The 24,327-nt window shown below is 41.3% G+C and overlaps 1 protein-coding gene across 2 annotated transcripts in view; it reads left to right on the top strand.

Annotated features, from left to right (window-relative positions):
- The first annotated feature begins 255 nt into the window (after positions 1-255).
- The window catches only part of LOC139389613 (transmembrane protein 161B), a 37,351-nt gene continuing 13,279 nt past the window's right edge, over positions 256-24,327 (top strand). The window contains exons 1-3 of one of the 2 annotated variants that reach the window (XM_071136462.1): positions 297-489; positions 1,818-1,846; positions 23,955-24,058. In XM_071136462.1, the coding sequence (XP_070992563.1) occupies positions 399-489; positions 1,818-1,846; positions 23,955-24,058 (224 nt within the window). In that variant the 5' untranslated portion in view covers positions 297-398. Of the gene's footprint in view, positions 490-1,817; positions 1,847-23,954; positions 24,059-24,327 lie in introns of both variants that reach the window. The other variant, XM_071136463.1, reaches the window with a different exon arrangement.

Below are 24,327 nucleotides of genomic sequence, written 5' to 3'. Positions count from 1 at the left end.
ATTGACAGACTGGTGAAAAGAAAAGTCACGTGTACCTTCAGCCGTTCTAGGGGTCCTTAGGTACATTTATTGTGTTCTAAAATGCCTAAATAAAATCCACATATTACAATAGAAAGTATGCCACATTTCATTGTCCGTAAATATGGGTTTACATTAAAGATATCCGTATCAAATGCAATGCGCCAGGCTTTTGTTTAAAAGAAAGTAACGCCCACATAAGTCACACTGTAAACAGGCATATCCAGAGACGCCTATATACCCAGAGTCTTAGCGTGACCTCTACTGCAGTTGAAAACATTTGGGAACCGAGCTTGAATGAATTGGTCATTGAAATATAATTGCAGCAGTTTGATTTATAAATGAATTAATCTTAAATATCACCAACTTCAGAAAGGCTTATGTGCTCCGCGCCGCTCGATTTCCGACTCGGGGAGCTTAGTGTGACAGTTGTCGGCGTTAAGTCCATTTCAGCACAACTGCATCAACATGGTGAGTATTCTATGCCACGGCAAGCTTACCATTAACACCAGTTACCCGTTAGCTTGATATCAGAGAGCAACCAGCTAAGTAGCTGGATAATATTACACATCTGCTACAGCACTAGCTCTTAATGCATAACTTTCTAACATATACTGAAGTTTCACAACCAGATGTAATATTGCATGTTTAGTTCCAAGTCATGCATTCGGTTCCTGCGCTAGCGACCTAACGATATCTAGGTAGCTGACGTTAGGTTAGCAAGCTAGCTAGCTAACGGCAGGTAGCTATCCAACCTCAGACACCTGTGCAGTGAACTCCAATTAGTTACTATTACTCGATAGCCAATGTTTTTATCCATCTTATTCTGACAACTACTTAGATTTGGGAGAATTTGGCGCTCGTGATGCTCAGCAAACAGCTAGAACCTTGCTAGCTTGCCATGTTCACTTTGATTATGTCAATCATTGAGAATGTGCAGGTAGGGAAAGGTGTTTCTCACCTCTATATAGAACACTCGTTTTGACCTCAGAATGCCCTCCGCGAGGCGGTATGCAGGTGGGTTAATTTCTACCTTGCCATGTTGTGATATTGCATTTTATCCCATGTCCCTCGTACTTTTGTCTTTTATAATATTATGGTACTGGTAATGCTTGCTAAATCCTCAGGGCAACCTGTAAAGAATAACTTTAAACTTCTCAAGTTATACGTTGTATGGCACCGAATGTACAAACGATGTAACATAAAAGTAAGATCAGATTCCGTAGAATCCCTTGGCATGTTCTGAAATTCAAATGTACTACCAAAAACCAAACACTACAATTTAAAACATTCTGAATGGGAAGATGGGCCTACCATCTCTGATCTAAATGTAGATTTACGATTGATGTCCATTTATGTTTAGGTGAATTGTGTGTTATCATAAGGTCTCTTAAACTATAGGAGAAGGATAATTCTTAATTTAGTAGTTAGGTTATACCAAAGCGCCTTATCTTTTTCAGATAGTGCTGGAATTCATTGCAATTTAGAAAAGGGACTTGAAAGCACTCATGGTTCATTTGTGAATAATGGAAGCACAGGTGTGAGATTTAGGATACTTCGTTGTTTTAAGGATGCACTCACCCACTGAGGGTGGTCTTTGATATGCCGATTATAAGCAGTTTATAACACATTTATAACATCATGGAGATACCTTTTTTTTTAATGGCATTTATGCCTTATTATGCCTGGGCTATTCAGATTGGACAAGTTAGATAAACTATTAAGCTACATTGTCATGTGTGATGGTCAGTGCAACACACAGTCAGAAAGTCACTGATTTGCCTTACCTGTACTTGCAGCTCTCATGCAATTGGCCCACGATTCACAGGTAAGGTGGCCGTAGTAAGCTTTTTTAATGGGGTGCACTATGGCTGCTCAATATTAGATATGGATAATAGCTTAACAATAGTCAATCAGTGCGTGTGTAGCACACCATTATTGTCTATTATTCACAAGTGATATTGGTCTACACAGAATTATTTGACTGACTTTGATATTCTTGCATGTTTTCTCTGTGAATCCATATTGCTAGTAGTGAGTACCATTTCCAGGCAGGGAAACCTTAAAGCTTTTCACCAACTGTCAGCTTAACCAGAGAGCAGGGGCAGTGGAGATGGGCTCCCCTCTCTGGTCTCCAGTTGGTTTCAGGGGCAAGATGGCAGGCCGCCTGTTGGGGGCGATTGAGCTCTGAGGTGTTTGTTATCTCCCCTGTGTCCCCCCCTGGCCTTCAATTGGCCCCTGTGTGGATGGGGTCTTGGGGACTGGGGAAGATAAGAGAGCCCATGCTGATGTTCAATTTCCCCAGGCTTGGGAGTCCTAGAGGACCCTATGGAGAATGTTCAAGACCGACCCAACTGTGTGTTAGTGTGTGTTTGACCTATATACCCAGTACATCCAAGAGTCTGAGAAATTCCATCCTGCCTGTTATTGTCAGATACCAGAGGTCACATTTCTAAAGATGTCAGATGAAGAGTAAATTGCAACATTATGGGTCCTACTCCCCCCCTCTGTGACTCTAGTGGAGGTATTGACTTTGGCTTTAAGAGTGCATGCTGCACTGTGTGATGCCTGCCTGGGGTCTCCCAAATTCCAGTCAACCCCCCCTCCACACGCACACACACACATCTATTCCCTCCATCTTCTCTTCCGCATTCTCTACCCACATCTCCCTTCCCTCTCTCAAATCCAGTAATAGTGAGTGGTCAGGTCAGAATCAGGAAACCAGTGAACTTAAAACACTTAATTTCTCTTATTTTCTGCTCACAGAGCCTCATGAAGGTGCTACATCAGCATATTCTGCAGTAGAGTACTCTTAGAGGGGAAAGTGAGGTAAAATTAGCCATAAAATGCACAGTAGAAACACTATGAAATTCACCCTTTCACTCACATTTCTTCCCCCACATGATGACCAAATTTTCTCTCATGGTAGCAGTCTCCCAGCTGATGGAAAACGCAGTCTCAGTTGTCCAAGGCTTCTCGATGTATTCTGAGCCAGTGTTAATTTTGTCAACAGAAATAGTGACTAAAATATTCGTTAACACCCATCTTTCCATGGTAATTGACCAGACTATCGCTGACCAAATGGACCCAGAAAAAACTAAAACCAAAATTATTTTTCTAAAATGAGACTAGACACAATTCTCTGTGACTAAAATCTGACTACTAAATGGACTGGAAAATAGTTTTTAATAGAGATTGAGAGCTTTTCAGTGATAATCACAATCAATATTAGCTGCATAGATGCGCAAGCGTTGAGTGTGGGCAGACAGTCTCCGCTCCGGCTCTGATTTATCTACATCTCGCAGGCGACTCTTGCTTCCCAGTAGCTATTCAGTCACCACCAGCCTTCAAGTTAGCTACCCTTTGCTTGGTTAAGAAGCACCAGCTGCTTTACGAAATTAAAAACGAGCAGCATTGAGCTTCATAGTAAAACAACAGTTTAGCTATGTTTTCTCTCCCTTCAGTATAGAAAAGTAGGCCGTTTGTGGAATTGTTGTCTCCCACTTTCCCCACTGCATTTCATAGCCAGGTTCTGTAGCCCATGCAGCCAAGTCTCCTTATTTCCATCAGAGAAAACATCTTGTTTCTAGCCCTTGCCGTTCAAACGATATGACCCATAATAACGGCCCAATGTTTTTTTTACTACGTTTCTTTTTAAAATGCATTGGCGGCGGGGCTGTTCTAAAACTAGGGTACTTGCGGACCGTTAACCATTTGTTTAGGCTACACCTTGTTCAGTCATGATACCTCATTGGCTAGCTATAGATGACAACCTAGGGCGTTTTCAGTAGGACGCAACATTTTGGAACGTTCAGATCGAAACATGCTATGTAGAACAAACGTGTATCTGACATTTTTGAATAAGGAATAACATCAGCTCTATTCATGGAATGTCTATCTGCCACGTTCAAGATAATTTTGCAACGGAACGTGGCCCTGGTAACATCATTGTTAGCCTTTTATGCAAACATTTGGTGCCACATAAGAAGGGTAAGGGATAGCAACAGTGTCTAAATGGAAAAGGGACTTAATTTTATTAAGTTAATGTAGACCTAGTGACTCAGACTTGAGCACTTGGACCAGGGCTCGAGCACTGGAACTCGGACTTCAGCCAAAGGGACTTGTGACACGACTCGTGACTTGACCATTGTTGACTCGGACTTGGACTCGAGCACAGGGGACTTGGGACTCGATTCGGACGAAAGGTTTAGTGACTTGACCACATCACTGGAGTCATTAGCTCTTGTTCAAAGTAATGAGCCCCTCTTCTACTTTGGACAATGTGGCTGCGGGGTCTGTAGAATGTTGATAACAATGGCAATGATGCCACCGAGTGATGGAGGTGAAACCCATACTACTTTTTATTTACAGTAGCAGTCAAAAGTTTGGAGACACCCACTCATTCAAGTTATTATTTTTAAAAACAAACTATTTTCTGCATTGTAGAATAATAGTGAAGATTAAAACTTTATTGAATCATGCAGTAACCAAAAAACTGTTAAACAAATACAAATTTAGGAAATATTTGAGATTCTTCAAAGTAGCCACCCTTCGTGTTGATGACAGCTTTGCACACTCTTGGCGTTCTCTCAACCAACTGGAATGCTTTTCCAACAGTCTTGGAGTTCCCACATATGCTGAGCACTTGTTGGCTACTTTCTCTTCACTCTGTGGTCCAACTCATCCCAAACCATCTCAATTCGGTTGAGGGTGGGTGATTGTGGAGGCCAGGTCATCTGATGCAGTACTCCATCACTCTCCTGCTTGGTCAAATAGCCCTTACACAGCCTGGAGGTGTGTTGGGTCATTGTTCTGTTGAAAAACAAATTATTGTCCCATTAAGATCAATACAGATGGAATGGCTAATCGCTGCAGAATGCTGTGGTAGCCATGCTGGTTAAGTGTGCCTTGAATTCTAAATAAATCACTGACTCTGTCACCAGCAAAGCACCATCACACCACCTCTTCCATGTTTTACCGTGGGAACCACAGATGCGGAGATCATCCACCTACTCTGCGTCTAAAAAAGATACGGTGGTTGGAACCAAACATCTCAAATTTGGACTCATCAGACCAAAGGACAAATTTCCACCGGTCTTATGTCCATTGCTCACGTTTCTTGGCCCCAGCAAGTCTCTTCTTATTGGTGTCCTTTAGTAGTGGTTTCTTTACAGCAATTTGACCATGAAAGCCTGATTCACGCAGTCTCCCCTGAACAGTTGATGTTGAGATGTGTCTGTTACTTGAACTCTGAAGCATTTATTTGGACTGCAATCTGAGGTGCAGTTAACGCTAACGAAGCAGAGGTAACTCTGGGTCTTCCTCCTCATCATAGCGCTCAATGGTTTTTGCGACTGCACTTGTAGAAACTTTTTTACGGATTGACTGACCTTCCTGTCTTAAGGTAATGATGGACTGTCAATTCTCTTTGCTTATTTGAGCTGTTCTTGCCATAATATGGATTTGGTATTTTTCCAAATAGGGCTATCTTCTATAAACCACCCCTACCGTGTCAAAACACAACTGATTCTCTCAAACGCATTACGGAAAGAAATTCCACAAATTAAATTTTAACAAGGCACACCTGTTAATTGAAATACCTTCCATGCGACTACCTCACCACGCACACCTCCAACTCAATCAAGTTTGCATAAGACACAACAGTAGTAGGCCTGATTGCCAACAATGATGAGACAGCCTACAGGAAGGAGGTGAGGGCCCTGGGAGTGTGGTGCCAGGAAAATTACCTCTCATTCAATGTCAACAAAACAAAAGAGATGATCGTGGACTTCAGGAAACAGCAGAGGGAGCACCTCCCTATCCACATCGACTGAACCGCAGTGGAGAAGGTGGAAAGTTCCTCAGTGTACACATCACTGACAAACTGAAATGGTCCACCCACACAGACCGCGTTGTGAAGAAGGCGCAACAGCGCTTATTCAACCTCCAGGAGGCTGAAGAAATTTGGCTTGGCACCTAAAACCCTCAAATGTTTTAAAGATGCACAATTGAGCGCATCCTGTCGGGCTGTATCACTGCCTGGTACGGAAACGGCACTACCTACAACTGCAGGGCTTTCCAGAGGGTGGTGCGGTCTGCCCAACACCTCAACTGGGCAAACTACCTGCCCTCCAGAATGCCTAAAGCACCCAATGTCACAGGAAGGCCAAAAAGATCACCAAGGACAACAACCAACCGAGCCACTGCCTGTTTACCCCGCTATCATCCAGAAGGCGTGGTCAGTACAGGTGAATCAATGCTGGGACAGAGACTGAGAAACAGCTTCTATCTCAAGGCCATCAGACTGCTAAACAGCCATCACTAGCACCTTAGAGGCTGTTGCCCTATATGCATAGACTTGAAATCACTGGCCACGTTAATGTTTACATACTTTGCATTGCTCATCTCATATGTACAGTGAGGGGAGAAAAGTATTTGATCCCCTGCTGATTTTGTACGTTTGCCCACTGACAAAGAAATTATCAGTATAATTTTAATGTTAGGTTTATTTGAACAGTGAGAGACAGAATAACAACAAAAATTCCAGAAAAACGCATGTCAAATGTTATAAATTGATTTGCATTTTAATGAGGGAAATAAGTATTTGACCCCTCTGCAAAACATGACTTAGTACTCGGTGGCAAAACCCTTGTTGGCAATCAGAGGTCAGATTGTTCTTGTAGTTGGCCACCAGGTTTGCACACATCTCAGGAGGGATTTTGTCCCACTCCTCTTTGCAGATCTTCTCCAAGCCATTAAGGTTTCGAGGCTGACGTTTGGCAACTCGAACCTTCAGCTCCCTACACAGATTTTCTATGGGATTAAGGTCTGGAGACTGGCTAGGCCGCTCCATGACCTTAATGTGCTTCTTCTTGAGTCACTTCTTTGTTGCCTTGGCCATGTGTTTTGGGTCATTGTCATGCTGGAATACCCATCCATGACCCAGTTTCAATGCCCTGGCTGAGGGATGGAGGTTCTCACCCAAGATTTGATGGTACATGGCCCCGTCCATCGTCCCTTTGATGCGGTGAAGTTGTCCTGTTCCCTTAGCAGAAAAACACCCACAAAGCATAATGTTTCCACCTCCATGTTTGACGGTGGGGATGGTGTTCTTGGGGTCATAGGCAGCATTCCTCCTCCTCCAAACACGGCGAGTTGAGTTGATGCCAAATAGCTCCATTTTGGTCTCATCTGACCACAACACTTTCACCCAGTTGTCCTCTGAATCATTCAGATGTTCATTGGCAAACTCCAGACGGGCATGTATATGTGCTTTCTTGAGCAGGGGGACCTTGCGGGTGCTGCAGGATTTCAGTCCTTCACGGCGTAGTGTGTTACCAATTGTTTTCTTGGTGACTATGGTCCCAGCTGCCTTGAGATCATTGGCAAGGTCCTCCCGTGTAGTTCTGGGCTGATTCCTCACCGTTCTCATGATCATTGCAACTCCGCGAGGTGAGATCGTGCATGGAGCCCCAGGCCGAGGGAGATTGACAGTTCTTTTGTGTTTCTTACATTTGTGAATAATCGCACCAACTGTTGTCACCTTCTCACCAAGCTGCTTGGCTATGGTCTTGTAGCCCATTCCAGCCTTGTGTAGGTCTACAATCTTGTCCCTGACATCCTTGGAGAGCTCTTTGGTCTTGGCCATGGTGGAGAGTTTGGAATCTGATTGATTGATTGCCTCTGTGGACAGGTGTCTTTTATATAGGTAACAAACTGAGATTAGGAGCACTCCCTTTAAGAGTGTGCTCCTAATCTCAGCTCGTTGCCTTTATAAAAGACACCTGGGAGCCAGAAATCTTTCTGATTTGAGAGGGGGTCAAGTACTTATTTCCCCGATTTTAAAATACAAATCAATTTACAACATTTTTGACATGCGTTTTTCTTTTTGTTATTCTGCCTCTCACTGTTCAAATAAACCTACCATTAAAATGTATAGACTGATCATTTCTTTGTCAGTGGGCAAATGTACAAAATCAGCAGGGGATCAAATACTTTTTTCCCTCACTGTATGTACTGTATTCTATTCTACTGTATTTGTCTTTGCAACTCCGACATTGCTTGTCCAAATATTTACATATTCTTAATTCCATTCCTTACTTTAGATTTGTGTGTTGTTGTTGTAACATTTTTGATATTACTTGTTCGATAATACTGCACTGTTGGAGTTAGAAACACAAGCATTTCGTTACACCCGCAATAACATCTGCTAAACATGTGTATGTGACTGATTTTAATTTGGATTTGAGAGAATACCAAGAGTATGCGACGCTGTCATCAAGGCAAATTGTGGCTACTTTGAAGAATCTCAAATATTAAATTTTGATTTGTTTAACACTTTTATTTGGTTACTACATGATTCCGTATGTTATTTCATGGTTTTGATGTCTTCACTATTATTCTACAATGAAGAAAATAGTAAAAACAAACTAAGAAAAACCCCTGAATGAGTAGGTATGTCAACGTTTGACTGGTACTGTATGTTTGTCATATTTCTGCTGTTGGGAAGAGAATAGGTTGTTATGCAGAAAAATGTGTTGGTAGGACAAGGCTATGTATGTTTGCACATAGAAGTCAGTGATTTTATATTTACTATAGGTTATTGAGGCATACAAATGTGGCGTGTGACTAAAATGTGGCACACGAAAGGGCATTTTGTTGACCACAATGGCCCACTGTTTTTGTCAGTTTGACAATAATTCGCCTCAATCATTATTCAAATGACACAAATGCGTCTAAGATTTGGTGCTATTCAAAGGCCTCCATTCGTGTGTGCGGGCGATCATCCACATGAGTACGTGCTGATATGGCTAAGGCACTTGCAAAAACAGCCATCAGTGTGTAAAAGTTGGACTACCCTACACTGAGCGTGTAAAGTAAGAGCACGATATGAATGATTCTACCCAGCCCGCTTAAGAGAGTATTGATCTGTAAGGGTTGAAATGAAATCCCCTGTGCTAAAGCCTAAGCTGGCTATCACAGGACCAGCTTCCCACTGTTGAGTGCTGCTTGTTCTCAGATGAGCATAATAGGTGCTGAGAGTCTCACTTTTTTTTTTTATTGCACTGATGGCTGTTTTTGCAAGTGCCTCAAATGTGCCAATAAAAACATTTAATGGTCTCACTTCTTTGTTTCTGCAGTTGTATATCATAACAGAAGAAGTGCACCTTGCTGCTGTGTAGCTTGTTGGAAATTTATTTGTTCAGTTTCTTTCCTAACAGCCTGTAACCTGTTATCTTCCAAGGACTAAAATCAAATCGAATTGTAATTTTCAAATGTGCTGAATACAACAGACCTTACAGTGAAATGCTTACTTACAAGCCCTTAACCAACAAGGCACTTTTAAGAAAATCTCTAAAAAAGTAAGACATAAGAATAACAAATAAAGAGCAGTAGTAAATAACAATAGCGGGGCCTAATACAGGGGGTACAGGTACAATGTGCCGGGGGCACCTGTGTCAGGGGTAATTACGTACATGTAGGTAGAGTTATTAAAGTGACTACGTATAGATAATAACAGAAAGTAGCAGGGGGGGGGGGGGGCAGGCAGGCAGTGCAAATAGTCTGGGTAGGCATTTGATTAGCTGTTCAGGAATCTAATGGCTTGGGGTAGAATCTGTTTAGAAGCCTCTTGGACCTAGACTTGACGCTCCGGTAGGGTAGCCTAGTGGTTAGAGCGTTGGACTAGTAACCGGAAGGTTGCAAGTTCAAACCCCCAAGCTGACAAGGTACAAATCTGTCGTTCTGCCCCTAAACAGGCTGTTAACCCACTGTTCCTAGGCCATCATTGAAAATAAGAATTTGTTCTTAACTGACTTGCCTAGTTAATAATTATTTTTTTTACCTTTTATTTAAGTCAGGTAAAGAGCTTTGTTTGTCTTAAAGGGGCAGTGTTGTTTTGAGACTGTCTTGAATAAGCTAAGTAGCCAATAGCCAGAGCCTCGCATAATTTTAGATTCTCTGTAATAATGGTATGGGAATAATAATTAATTTTATTTTGTAAAGTAGTTTCTTGCATCAAACAACACATTTTCAGTCACCTTGTCTGAAGGACAAGTGGATGAACAGGTTAATGTGTAGCCCTTTTTTTTTCCTTCAAAAGTCTCATGGAATGTAGGCTTACATTGAACACATTTGCTGCTACTGTAGGCTGGCTGAATGATAGAACAGCTATTTCCATGTTAAAATGTTATGGGTTGCATTTTTCACCATTATTTTTTTATGGTAGACCCCTCGTAGGCCTACATTATGATCAAATAGCCACAGTAGCCCACTTAGCCTCTGTTAAAACTGTAACTTAAAGTGTGTACAGCCTCAGTGTTCTGAGTAAATGTGTGCTGGAAGTTGCACACAATTTTCACAATGTTCAAGTTTTGTTCTCAGCAGACCTGAAATTTGCTCAGTGCTGGATTTCTATTTTCTTTTTCTTTTTACATTGGTTATGACCTACAATATCTGCAGGTCTTTTGGAAAAAAAGCTTATCTTTACTCTCGTGTGTTGGTCGGGAGGACAAGAAGGTGAAATGACATTGAGGGGCAACTAAACCAGCTTTCCACTCTTAACTGTCCCTATCTCAACTCAGTTGAAGGTCACTGTAGAAGTTCCCAAATTGATGTAATCTAATCAAACGTAAACAAGACTTCCATTCTTTGCTTTGCACTGTTTTAATGAGACATATTGCACAAATAGTAGGCTATTTTTCTTTAAATGAACAGCTACACCGTAGTCTAGGCCCAGTACTGTACATTTTAGTAATTTAGCAGACACTCCTATCCAGATTGACTTACAGTAGTTGGAGTGCATACATGTTTTTTTCCCCCCCCTACACTGGTCCCACATGGGAATCCAACCCACAACCCTGACATTGCAAGCGCATTGAGCAACTGAGCAGCACGGTCCCGCACCTCACTATACGATATTATCACTTTACTTAGGTGGCGATATTGCTATTCTCATGATTCTATATGTATTGCAATTCAGTACTGCGATTTGATTTTCCAAACATATGTCTGCTGCAGAGAAACTAGTTTTGGTCCGTCAGGGAAATCAAAGTGCTGAAAACATGTTGGCTCACTATTTAAAAAGAAGATGGAGAACAAGCTATAGTTTTGGCGCAGGTACAGCCAACTAACAGAGGGGGGTGGGTTAAATGCGGAAGACATTTAAGTTGAATACATTCAGTTGTACAACCCTTTCTCTTTCCTAACAATGTTTTCTGTAAGTAGGCGTACATGGAGTAGCCAGCCAACTAGAAGTAGCCGCCAGCCAGCGAGTTATTAAAGAAGAAGCTGTATTTTGCTTACCTCTCTTGATTCCACCTGAAATACACAACTAAATTATTAAATACTTTAACGACTTTACCTCCCAGCGTTGTAAGATTTGTTGTGTATTGAGTAGAGAGACAACTTTAAAATGACTGAACATGTATGAATTCAGTGTGTTGCGTTGTTTTGGATATCGCCTATATGATCGGGGGTATTTTCTAAGTAAGTGACCTTTTTAAACAGAAAATCTGTTTTGAGATTAAAGCCATAGTTACTGTTTTGCTGCAAGATATAAATTGCCACACTGATGTTTGTTCTTCAAATGATGTATTTTATTGGCTCTGCTGCTCTGGATACTTAAGGTAAGGAAACCAATTTTGTTTTGTAATTTGGGGGAATAATCATTTTAACTGTTTGGCCTGTCAATCATTCACTGTGGGTGGGATTGTCAGGGGAGGGGGCAGGATGTTTGAGTCACAGAATTGGTAGGGTTTCAGACCTGTCAATCACTGTGGGTGGGACTTTGAGGGAGGGCGGTAGATTAGTAATCTAGTCTGAAAAACGACTCGTTCAATTGAATGTATTGTTGCAAAAACCTAAGAATAAAGGTTGTGTTCTGGCAAGAGCATGGATTCTGTCATAAACATTGATTCCCTGTTGAGAAACAATATAGAATTGCAGGGAAATTCAACCACAAAGACCATTTTTTTTTTCTCCAAATGCCTTGCAACAAAGGGCACCTATTGGTGGATGAGTAAAACAAAAAGCAGACATTAAGTATCCCTTTGAGTATGGTGAATTTATTAAATACACTTTGAATGGTGTGTCAATACACCCAGTCACGACAAAGATACAGGCGTCGTTCTGAACTTCATTGCCGGAGAGGAAGGAAACCGCTCAAGGATTTTGCCATGTGACTTTTTAAACAATTACAGAGTTTAATGGCTGTGATAAGAGAACTGAGGATGGATCAATAAAATGTTAGTTACTCCTAGGATTGCACATTTTGGGGAATATTCAATAGGTGGAAACTTTCCTTGGGAATTAATGGAACTATATGCAAATTAATACCATTTCAATGTAGATGTTTGCATTGGATATATGTATCATATCATATGGAGACAAACAAACCTTTTACCTTATCATAAGTAGACAATTGCAAATTCTTAAAATAGAAATACATGGAAATGTAAAATAGTAATAAAATGTACTTACGAATTGAACTTCAATTAAATGAGTTGACTTTTCACATGAGATGATTTCATAGAACAACAAAAGAAAGGGAATATTGAATGATCCCCAATGATCCATTGCATCTCCCCAAAAGCTTTGGTTGCCTTCCCCAAAGATCCCCAAAGTTCCTTCCGCCAGGTGGCTGAGGAAATATGTTGGCACGACTGCCATATTGCATCTCCATCCCAAAGCCCTTGCTTGGAAGTGTACTTTGCCAGAGTGCCAAGAACCTTGCCCTCATCCAGGCCAAGGTGGCGAGACACGGTAGTGATGACACTGTAGGCCTTGTTGATCTCTGCACCAGACAGGATGCTCTTGCCAGCATACTTGGAGTCCAACATGTACGAGCTTCAGGTAGAAGTCTTCACGCTTTTTGATGTGTTTCAGAACTGCAGTTTTCTCTGCTTGGAGTAACAGTGAAGTGGGCAGGGCAGTACGGATTTCTTCTCTTACATCTGCAAGCAGAGTCTGAACATCAGACAGGATGGCATTGTCTCCTTCAATCCGTGCAATGGCTACTGCTATAGGTTTCAGGCTGCTTACCACTCTCTCCCAAAATACATCATCCGGATCCTCTTGATGTGGCTGTCCATATCGGCAGACTGTGATCTGGCCATTTCTTGGAGAGACTGTCAAACATGATGACACCACCCCAACGAGTGTTGCTGGGCAGCTTCAATGTGGTGCTCTTATTCTTCTCACTTTGCTTACTGAGGTAGATTGCTGCTATAACTTGATGACCCTTCAAATACCTGACAATTTCCTTGGCTCTCTTGTAGAGTGTTTTCAGTGCCATGATGTCCTTGAGGAGCAGATTCAATGCATGAGCAGCACAGCCAATGGGTAGGACTCTTCCACTTTAGACCCAGCATCCTTCATGTTCTCAGCATTGTCTGTGACCAGTGCAAATACCTTCTGTGGTCCAACATATGATTTGGCAGAGTGTTTACAAATGTACACTGCTTTTCCTTCTACATTGGCTGCAGTGAAATGTCTTCACACATCAGATAGTGCCCATGGCATTTTCCTATAAAGATTAGAAAGAAATTAGTAAAAAAAACACCCCAAAAATTCCATGTACAGATAAATAGTTAAGAATTTAGATAAATGTTTTATCTTACAAAGGAGTTGTTTAAAAATGAAACATGTATGGAAACAGGTGAATTAACACTCCTCAGTTAGCAGACGCCAGCAAGCTAAAATCCACATGGTAGCAAAAACTAACTAGAAAAATAGTTAACAAGTTAGAAATGATTTAAACACACTTTGCTGTAGGCTACTATTTACTAGTAAACAACAAATCATGCATGTCATATAAAAATATTCACCCCACCAAGTATTGTAATCAAAACTTACCAGAAAGCATGTAAGTCCTTGGCTCAGACAGTGTAGTAGTTTGGGCTCAATAGCATCTCATTAGTGTACAAGATCTTGAGAATAAGTTGCACATGTGATGGAAGAATGCGCTGTTCATGCAGAGGGTTGCAATTTCATTGAATTGGGGATAGGTTAACCAAAATATGCCACAAGACCTAGAATTGCCTTGTGTATCTCACAAAAAAAAGGTTCACTGTGCACAGAGACGCACGCGTATGCGTGTCCGGTTTGGTCAGCATGTTAGAGACTTATCTAGAAAGACAAACTGCTGAAATCACTGCCAAAGTTGATTCTAACATGTATTGACTCATGGTTGTGAATACTTATGTAAATTTGTCTTTCTGTATTTCCTGTCAAAATGTGCACACATTTCTAACATGTTTTCACTGTCTTTATGGGGTATTGTGTACAGATGGCTGATTTTTGAATTCAGGCTGTAACGCAACAAAATGTGGAATAAGTCAAGGGGTGTGTACATTCTGAAGGCATTGTAAGTATCATGACATTAGCTTTTATAATGCTCAATCTGTTTTCTTTTATATTCAACATCTTCATCAAATGTTTTCATAATTTATCTGCAGATAATTGCAAAAAAGCAGTAGTAGCCTAGTATGCAAATTGGGGAACCAAATAAATGTCTCTCTCACCGATGATTTGATTCCGTTCACCTAAAAGAAGCTTTTTAAAACAGCCGTTCGGTCGCGAACAACCCATTACTTTTGCTACACTGACGAGTCACTTTAGGGGTCACTGGCAAGTCTCGACATGGGCTTAGAATATTGGGAAAATACACACAATCTTTGGTTTACTTGTCACTATGGACATACAACGTATTTATATGATTTATGAATAGCAAAGGGATATTGGAGATTGACTTTATTCAGTCAGTTTATTTTTTTTATTGTACCATTTTCTTCGCAAGCCATAGCTGCAACTCCCGTACGGACTCGGGAGAGGCGAAGGTCGAGAGCCATGCGTCCTCCGAAACACGACGCTGTCAAGCCACACTCCTTCTTGGGATACTGCTCGCTTAACCCAGAAGCCAACCGCACCAATGTGTCTGAGGAAACGCTGTACAACTGGCGACCAAAGTCAATGTGCATGCTCCCGGCCCGCCACAGGAGTTGCTCGAGCGCGATGGGACAAGGACATTCCGGCCGGCCAAACCCGGACGACACTAGGCCAATTGTACACCCCTCATGGTCTGTAGTGACACCTCTGCGCCACGCTGGAGGCCCCTTATTCAGGCAGTTTGACGCCTTTTATAAACTAGTCAACACAAGTTCGGTCGTCAATCAATGAACAGTAAATAGCCTATGTGCCCCGACTCAGTGGCTGGTTAAAGACCTATGATACATGCGAAAGATGATTAATTATTAAGTGGATTAGAACTCATCGTTAACACTTACATGGGATGTGTAAATTCACTCACAGGAGAAGATGAAGAAGCATCATGCTCTCCATTCGTGAAAATAAATGTGAATGCAGCCAACGACATCGCAAACAAAAACAACAGAGGCAGGACAAACCAGCAGTTTCCTGTCATCGCTCGCTTTGTGACAGAAAGGCACATGTCCTGTCAATAGATCACTAGAAGATGCATATTGTTCATTCTAGCGGGAGAAGGCTTTACAGACTTGACTAGCGAATTGAAACTTTTAAATGAAAAGTCTAGTTAATTTATAAGGTGGAAAATACTGGACCAGTGCTTATGGAAAGCACTGGACTTGTAGTCAAATATTGAAACACAGTATTCAGACCCCTTTTTCCATTTTTTTTTTTTTTTTACCTTACAGCCTTATTCTAAAATTGATGAAGTAAACATGTAATGTAATCGATCTACACACAATACCTCATAATGACAAAGCGAAAACAGGTTTTTAGAAAGGTTTACAAATAATAATAATAATTAAACTAAAACAGAAATACCTAATTTACTAGTGTTCCGACCCTTTGCTATAAGATTGGAAATTGAGCTCCGGTGCATCCTGTTTCCATTGATCATCCTTTATGTTTCTACAAATTGATTGGAGTCCACCTGTGGTAAATTCAACTGATTGGACATGATTTTGAAAGTCAGATACCTGTCTATATAAGGTCCCACAATTGACAGTGCATGTCAGAGCAAAAACCAGGCCATGAGGTCGAAGGAATTGTCCGTAGCACTCAGGCAGGATTGTGTCAAGGCACAGATCTGGGGAAGGGTACCAAAACATTTCTGCAGCATTGAAGGTCCCTAAGAACACAGTGGCCTCCATCATTCTTAAATGGAAGGAGTTTTGAACCCCCAAGACTCTTCCTAGAGCTGGCTGCCTTGCCAAACTGAGCAATTGGGGGAGAAGGGCCTTGGTCAGGTAGGTGACCAAGAACCCGATGGTCACTCTGGCAGAGCTCCAGAGTTCCTTTGTGGAGATGGGAGAACCTTCCAGAAGGACAACCATTTCTGCAACACTCCACCAATCAGGCCTTTATGGTAAAGTGGTCAGACGGAAGCAACTCATTAAATGGCACATGACTGCCCGCTTGGAATTTGCCAAAAAGCACCTGAAGGAGTCTGACCATGAGAATCGAGGCCTGGTCTGATGAAACCAAGATTGAACTCTTTAGCCTGAATGCCAAGTGTCACGTCTGGAGGAAACCTGGCACCATCCCTACGGTGGAGCATGGTGGCGGCAGCATCATGCTGTGGGGATGTTTTTCAGCGACAGGGGCTGGGAGACTGGTCAGGATTGAGGGAAAGATGAACAGAGCAAAGTACAGAGATCCTTGATGGAAACCTTCTCAAGAGTGTGCAGGGCCTCAGACAGGGGCGAAGTTTCACCTTCCAACAGGACAACGACCCTAAGCACACATCCAAGACAACACAGGAGTGGCTTCGGGACAAGTCTCAATGTCCTTGAGTGGCACAGCCAGAGCTCGGAATTCTCTGGAAAGGCTTGAAAATAGCTGTGCAGCGACGCTCCCTATCCAACATGACAGAGCTTGAAGGATCTGCAGTGAAGAAAGGGAGAAACTCCCCAAATATATATGTGCAGTGTCATACCCAATAAGATACAAGGCTGTAATCGCTGCCAAAGTTGGTTCAACAAAGTACTGAGTAAATGGTCTGAATACTTAGTGGGGCAAAAAAGTATTTAGTCAGCCACCAATTGTGCAAGTTCTCCCACTTAAAAAGACGAGAGAGGCCTGTAATTTTCATCATAGGTACACTTCAACTATGACAGACAAAATTAGAAAACAATTTGCAAATAAATTCATTAAAAATCCTACAATGTGATTTTTCTGGATTTTTTTTTCTCATTTTGTCTGTCATAGTTGAAGTGTACCTATGATGAAAATTAAAGGCCTCATCTTTTTAAGTGGGAGAACTTGCACAATTGGTGGCTGACTAAATACTTTTTTGCCCCACTGTATGTAAATGTGATATTTCAGTTAATTTTTTTATGTAAATTAGCTAGCATTTCTAAACTGTTTTTGCCTTGTCGTTATTGGGTATTGTGTGAAGATGGATGAGGGGGAAAAATACAATTTAATCAATTTTAGAATAAGGCTGTAATGTAACAAGATTTGGACAAAGTGAAGGGGTCTGAATACTTTCCGAATGCACTGTAATAGTATTCAAAATAATATTGTGATATCTAACTGTATCCCCCCTCCCCCCAACAAACTTTTTAAATTAGTTATTTTTGGCTAGCCACAGCAGTCAAACTAGCTAACTAGGTAGCTGTTTAGCTTTCGAGTACATTCACTAATTTGTTTGTAAACCATTCTCAAGCTAGTTAGCTACCACATGTTCTTGTCAAATGGTCAACAGAGTAGCTAACTAGCAAGCAACAAGATATGCGATAAAACAGACTAAAAACCACTTGAGGGCAAATAAACCCAATTTGACCGTCTAGTGTGCACGTACAGTGGTTGCTCAACTGAAAATGTTGAGATTATAATTTGTGGTTTAGTACGGTACCCTGCGTCACTGCTTCGTTGCTCCAGACCAACGCAAGGGGGTTACTGATTATGCTTTTTGGTCCTACTGTGTCTAACTGACAGTGAATGGGTGACATAAACCTAAATATAAACTAATTGTGCACGACTTCACTATTACTTACTAAAACTGTTACACTAAGGTTTTTATTTTATTTTGTTAGGATTAGTTTGCTCTTACTGTAGTACTGTAGTCCACTCCCGACTGTTCACGTTGTACAGTGGTGCAACGGTCTAAGACACTGCATAACAGTGCAAGCTGCATTGCTACAGATGCTGGTTCAATACCCGTGCCGCCCTTGACTGGGAGACCCATGAGATGATTGTAGGTTTCTCTCCCTCTAAAAACAGAAATAAATCATTCTAAATAACAAACTGGCTTAATTTACAAATTAGTAGCAAAATTAAATTAGTGAGACACCCCATGTTCAAGAATCACCTTTTTCTCACCAATTCTACATTATTTGAAAACAAAATCATCTCAAATATTGTTATTTTTTAAACCGTGATTATTATTATTAATTTAGAATTATATAAAAGCCTGCTGGATATTCTCAGATATATTATTAACTCTGTTATTAGCAGGACAATATATATTGGTCATGGCTCCCGAGTGGCACACAGTGGGATTGCCTTGCAGTTCTCCAGCTGCATCCATTGAACGCGTGCAAGGTCGAAGGTTCAATGCAAGAGGGCAGGGGCACGGGATGGGCCGCAGAGCCACGCACAGACCTGACCCATGGGGGGGGGGGGGTGTAATTGGTTGGACTAGAATTAGAAAATTAGGGTGTAGAAATGTTATGCTCTTAGTGTAACCTTTTTATTTAACCGAGTAGGCTAGTTGAGAACAAGTTCTAATTTGCAACTGCGACCTGGCCAAGATAAAGCAAAGCAGTTCGACATGTAGAACAACAGAGTTACACATGGAATAAACAAACATACAGTCAATAATACAGTAGAAAAAAGTCTATATACAGCATGTGCAAATGAGGTAGGGTAAGGCAATAAATAGGCCATGGTGGCAAAGTAATTACAATATAGCAATTAAACACTGGAATGGTAGAATGTGCAAGTAGAGATACTGGGGTGCAGAGGAGCAAGATACATAAATAATACAGTATGGGGATGAGGTAGTTGGATGGGCTATGTACAGGTGCAGTGATCTGTGAGCTGCTCTGACAGCTGGTGCTTAAAGCTAGTGAGGGAGATATGAGTCTCTAGCTTCAGCGATTTTTTTTTTTGCAGTTCGTTCTAGTCGTTGGCAGCAGAGAACTGGAAGGAAAGGCGGCCAAAGGAAGAATTGGCTTTGGGGGTGACCAGTGAGATATACCTGCTGGAGCGCGTGCTACGGGTGGGTGCTGCTATGGTGACCAGTGAGCTGAGATTAGGCGGGGACCTAGCTGAGACTTGTAGATGACCTGGAGCCAGTGGGTTTGGCAACGAGTATGAAGCAAGGGCCAGCCAACGAGAGCGTACAGTTTGCAGTGGTGGGTAGTATATGGGGCTTTGGTGACAAAACGGATGGCACTGTGATAAACTGCATCCAATTTGTTGAGTAGAGTGTTGGAGGCTATTTTGTAAATGACATCGCCGATGTCGAGGATCGGTAGCATGGTCAGTTTTATGAGGGTATGTTTGGCAGCAGGAGTGAAAATTAATTTAATTTGATTGAAATTAATTTGATTTAATTTCGGATTGGAGATGTGAGTGGAAGTTTTTCGTCTAACCAGACACCTAGAATATGTGGATAACTACAAATACCTAAGTCAGAACCGTCCAGAGTAGTGATGCTGGACGGGCGGGCAGGTGCGGGCAGCGATCGGTTGAAAAGCATTCATTTAGTTTTACTTGCATTTAAGAGCAGTTGGAGGCCACGGAAGTAGTTGTATGGCATTGAAGCTCGTCTGGAGGTTAGTTAACAGTGTCCAAAGAAGGGCCAGAGGTAAACAGAATGGTGTCATCTGCGTAGAGGTGGATCCAAAGAATCACCAGCAGCAAGAGCGACATCATTGATGTATATGGAGAAGAGTCAACCCGATAATTGAACCCTGTGGCACCCCCATAGAGACTGCCAGAGGTCCGGACAGCAGACCCTCCGATTTGACACACTGGGCTCTATCAGAGAAGTAGTTGGTAAACCAGGCGAGTCAATCATTTGAGAAACCAAGGCTTTTGAGTCTGCCAATAAGAATGTTGTGATTGACAGAGTCGAAAGCCTTAGCCAGGTCGATGAATACGGCTGCTCAGTAATGTCTCTTATCGATGGCGGTTATGATATCGTTTAGGACCTTGAGCGTGACTGAGGTGCATCCATGACCAGCTCTGAAACCAGATTGCATAGCGGAGAAGGTATGGTGGGATTCGAAATGGTTGGTAATCTGTTAACTTGGCTTTCGAAGACCTTAGAAAGGCAGGTTAGGATAGATATAGGTCTGTAGCAGTTTGGGTCTAGAGTAGAGGTCGACCGATCACGATTTTCAACGCCGATACCGATTATTGGAAGACCAAAATAAGCTGATACCGATTAATCAGTTGATTTTTATGTATTTATTTGTAATAATGACAATTACAACAATACTGAATGACCAATGAAAACTTATTTTAACTTAATATAATACATCAATAAAACCAATTTAGTCTCAAATAAATAGTGAAACATGTTCAATTTGGTTTAAATAATGCAAAAACAAAGTGTTGGAGAAGAAAGTAAAAGTGCAATATGTACCATGTAAAAAGTTCCTTGCTCAAAACATGAGAACATATGAAAGCTGGTGGTTCCTTTTAACATGAGTCTTCAATATTCCCAGGTAAGAAGTTTTAGGTTGTAGTTATTATAGGACTATTTATTTCTATACCATTTGATAGTTGATAGGCTTGAAGTTATAAACCGCTCAATGCTTGAAGTACAGCGAAGAGTTGCTGGTAAATGCAGGAAAGTGCTGTTTGACTGAATGCTTACGAGCCTGCTGCTGCCTACCACCGCTCAGTCAGACTGCTCTATCAAATCATTGACTTAATTATAATATAATAACACACAGAAATATGAGCCATAGGTCATTAATATGGTCAAATCCAGAAACTATCATTTCGAAAACCAAATGTTTGTTTTTTCAGAGATACAGTACCGTTCCATATTTTATCTAACAGGTGGCATCCATAAGTCCAAATATTGCTGTTACATTGCACAACCTTCAATGTTATGTCATAATTACGTAAAATTCTGGCAAATTAGTTTGCAACGAGCAAAGCGGTCCAAACGGCTGCATATACCCTGACTCTGCGTGCAATGAACGCGAGAGAAGTGACACAATTTCCCTATTTAATATTGCCTGCTAACATGAATTTCTTTTAACTAAATATGCAGGTTTAAAAATATATACTTCTGTATATTGATTTTAAGAAAGGCATTGATGTTTATGGTTGGGTGCATTTGTGCAATGATTGCTTTTTTCGCAAATGCTCTTTTGTTAAATCATCCCCCTTTGCCAACTTCGCCAAGTCTTTGTTAGGAAAAAATGGTCTTCACACAGTTCACAACGAGCCAGGTGGCCCAAACTCCTGCATATACACTGACTCTGTTGCACAGAACAATTTCCCTAGTTAAAAGAAAGAAATATTAGCAGGCAATATTAACTAAATATGTAGGTTTAAAAATATATACTTGTGTATTGATTTTAAGAAAGGTGTTGATGTTTATGGTTAGGTACACATTGGTGCAACGACAGTGCTTTTTTTTGCGAATGCCCTTGTTGAATCACCTGTTTGGCGAAGTAGGCTGTGATTCAATGATAAATTAACAGGCGCCGCATCGATTATATGCAACGCAGGACAAGCTGGATAACTACACATGGTTGGTGATATTACTAGTTTAACTAGTGATTATGTTAAGATTGATTGTTTTTTAAAAAAATATATGTTTAATGCTAGCTAGCACCTTATCTTGGTTCCATGCTGCACTCGCATAACAGGTAGTCAGCCTGCCACGCAGTATATTTATGGAGTCTAATGTAATCGCCCATGATCGGTGTCCAAAAATGCCGATTACCGATTGTTATGAAAACTTGAAATCATCCCTAATTAATCGACCATTCCGATTAATCGGTCGACTTCTAGTCTAGAGTGTCTCCCCCTTTGAAGAGGGGGATGACCGCAGCAGCTTTCCAATCTATGGGAATCTCAGACGATACGAAAGAGGTTGAACAGGCTCGTAATAGGGGTTGCAACAATTTCGGCAGATAATTGTCTAGCCCGGCTGATTTGTAGGGGTCCAGATTTTGCAGCTTTTTCAGAACATCAGCTATCTGGATTTGGTTGAAGGAGAAATGGGGGAGGCTTGGGCGAGTTGCTGTGGGGGGTGGAGGGCTGTTGATCAGGGTAGGGGTAGCCAGGTGGAAAACATGGCCAGCCGTAGACAAATGCTTATTGAAATGATCGATTTATAATAGATAAAACTCGTTTTTCAACCACTCCACAAAGTTCTTGTTAACAAACTATAGTTTTGGTAAGTCGCTTAGGACATCTAGGCATGACACAAGTAATTTTTCCAACAATTGTTTACAGATGTATTATTTCACTTATAGTTAGTTCCCTGTACCACAATTCCAGTGGGTCAGAAGTTTACATACACTAAGTTGACTGTGCCTTTAAACTGCTTGGAAAATTCCAGAAAATTATGTCATGGCTTTAGAAGCTTCAGATAGGCTAATTGACATAATTTGAGTCAAATGGAGGTGTACCTGTGGATGTATATCAAGGTCTACTTTCAAACTCAGTGCCTCTTTGCCTGACATCATGGGCAAATCAGCCAAGACCTCAGAAGAAAAATTGTAGACCTCCACAAGTCTGGTTCATCCTTGGGAGTGATTTCCAAACACCTGAAGGTACCACATTCACCTGTACAAACAATAGTATAAACACCATGGGACCACACAGCCGTCATAACGCGCAGGAAGGAGACGCATTCTGCCTCCTAGAGATGAACGTACTTTGGTGCGAAAAGTGCAAATCAATCCCAGAACAACAGCAAAGGACCTTGTGAAGATGCTGGAGGAAACCGGTACAAAAGTATCTATTTCCACAGTAAAACAAGTTCTATATCGACATAACCTGTAAGGCCGCTCAGCAAGGAAGAAGCCACTGCTCCAAAACCGTCATAAAAACAAGGCAGACTACGGTTTGCAACTGCACATGGGTACAAGATCGTACTTTTTGGAGCAATGTCCTCTGGTCTGATGAAACAAAAATAGAACTGTTTGGCCATAATGACCATCGTTATGTTCGGAGGAAAAAGGGGGAGGCTTGCAAGCCAAAGAACACCATCCCATCCGTGAAGCACGGAGGTGGCAGCATCATGTTGTGGGGGTGCTTTGTTGCAGGAGGGAATGGTGCACTTCACAAAATGGATAGCATCATGATAAAGAAAAATTTTGGATATATTGAAGCAACATCTCAAGACATCAGTCAGGAAGTTAAGCTTGGTCGCAAATGGGTCTTCCAAATGGACCATACAAGCATACTTCATACAGTTGTGGCAAAATGGCTTAAGGACAACAAAGTCAAGGTATTGGATTGGCCATCACAAAGCCCCGACCTCAATCCCATAAAAAAATGTGTGGGCAGAACTGAAAAAGCGTGTGTGAGTAAGGAGGCCGACAAACCTGACTCAGTTACACCAGCTCTGTCAGTGGGAATGTGCCAAAATTCACACCTTATTGTGGGAAGTTTGTGGAAGGCTACCCAAAACATTTGACCCAAGTTTAACAATTTAAAGGCAATGCTACCAAATACTAATTGAGTGTATGTAAACTTCTGACCCACTGGGAATGTAATGAAAGAAAGAGATCTGAAATAAATAATTCTCTCTACTGTTACTCTGACATTTCACATTCTTAAAATAAAGTGGTGATCCTAACTGACCTAAGACGGGGAATTTTTACAAGGATTACATTTCAGGAATTGTGAAAAACAGAGTTTAAATGTATTTGGCTAAGGTGTATGTAAACCTCCTACTTCAACTGTATGTATTTCATATCTGTCCAATTCCTATTAAATTATAACTTGATTTGTTTTCCCTCCCTCAGGGGGTGATCGGTGTGCAGCTGGTGGTTACTATGGTAATGGCCAGTGTAATTCAGAAGATCATTCCTCATTATTCCTTTGCAAGATGGCTACTCTGCAGTGGCAGGTAATGTAGAACTCTGTACCTGACATTGTTTTTGATGGCTCTTAAATACACCATGATTTAATCTCCTCAGTGGTTTTCCCATCAGAACAATTCATTTCAAGTCTTAACAATGCGGGAAATAGTATTTGCTCAATTTGTACACAGTCTCTTTATTCATTGTCTGCTGAAAGGGAATAAAAAATAATAATAATTTAAGTTGCGTCGCATAGACCAAAGGGCATCATCAAATATTGGGAGAACCCGAGAGGACGGGCAATACAAATAAAGCA

The sequence above is a fragment of the Oncorhynchus clarkii genome, chromosome 30, assembly GCF_045791955.1.
Source record: "Oncorhynchus clarkii lewisi isolate Uvic-CL-2024 chromosome 30, UVic_Ocla_1.0, whole genome shotgun sequence".
NCBI classification, from domain to species: domain Eukaryota; kingdom Metazoa; phylum Chordata; class Actinopteri; order Salmoniformes; family Salmonidae; genus Oncorhynchus; species Oncorhynchus clarkii.
The sequence above is the reverse complement of the archived record's forward strand: the minus strand, read 5'-3'. Positions and strand labels throughout refer to the sequence as shown.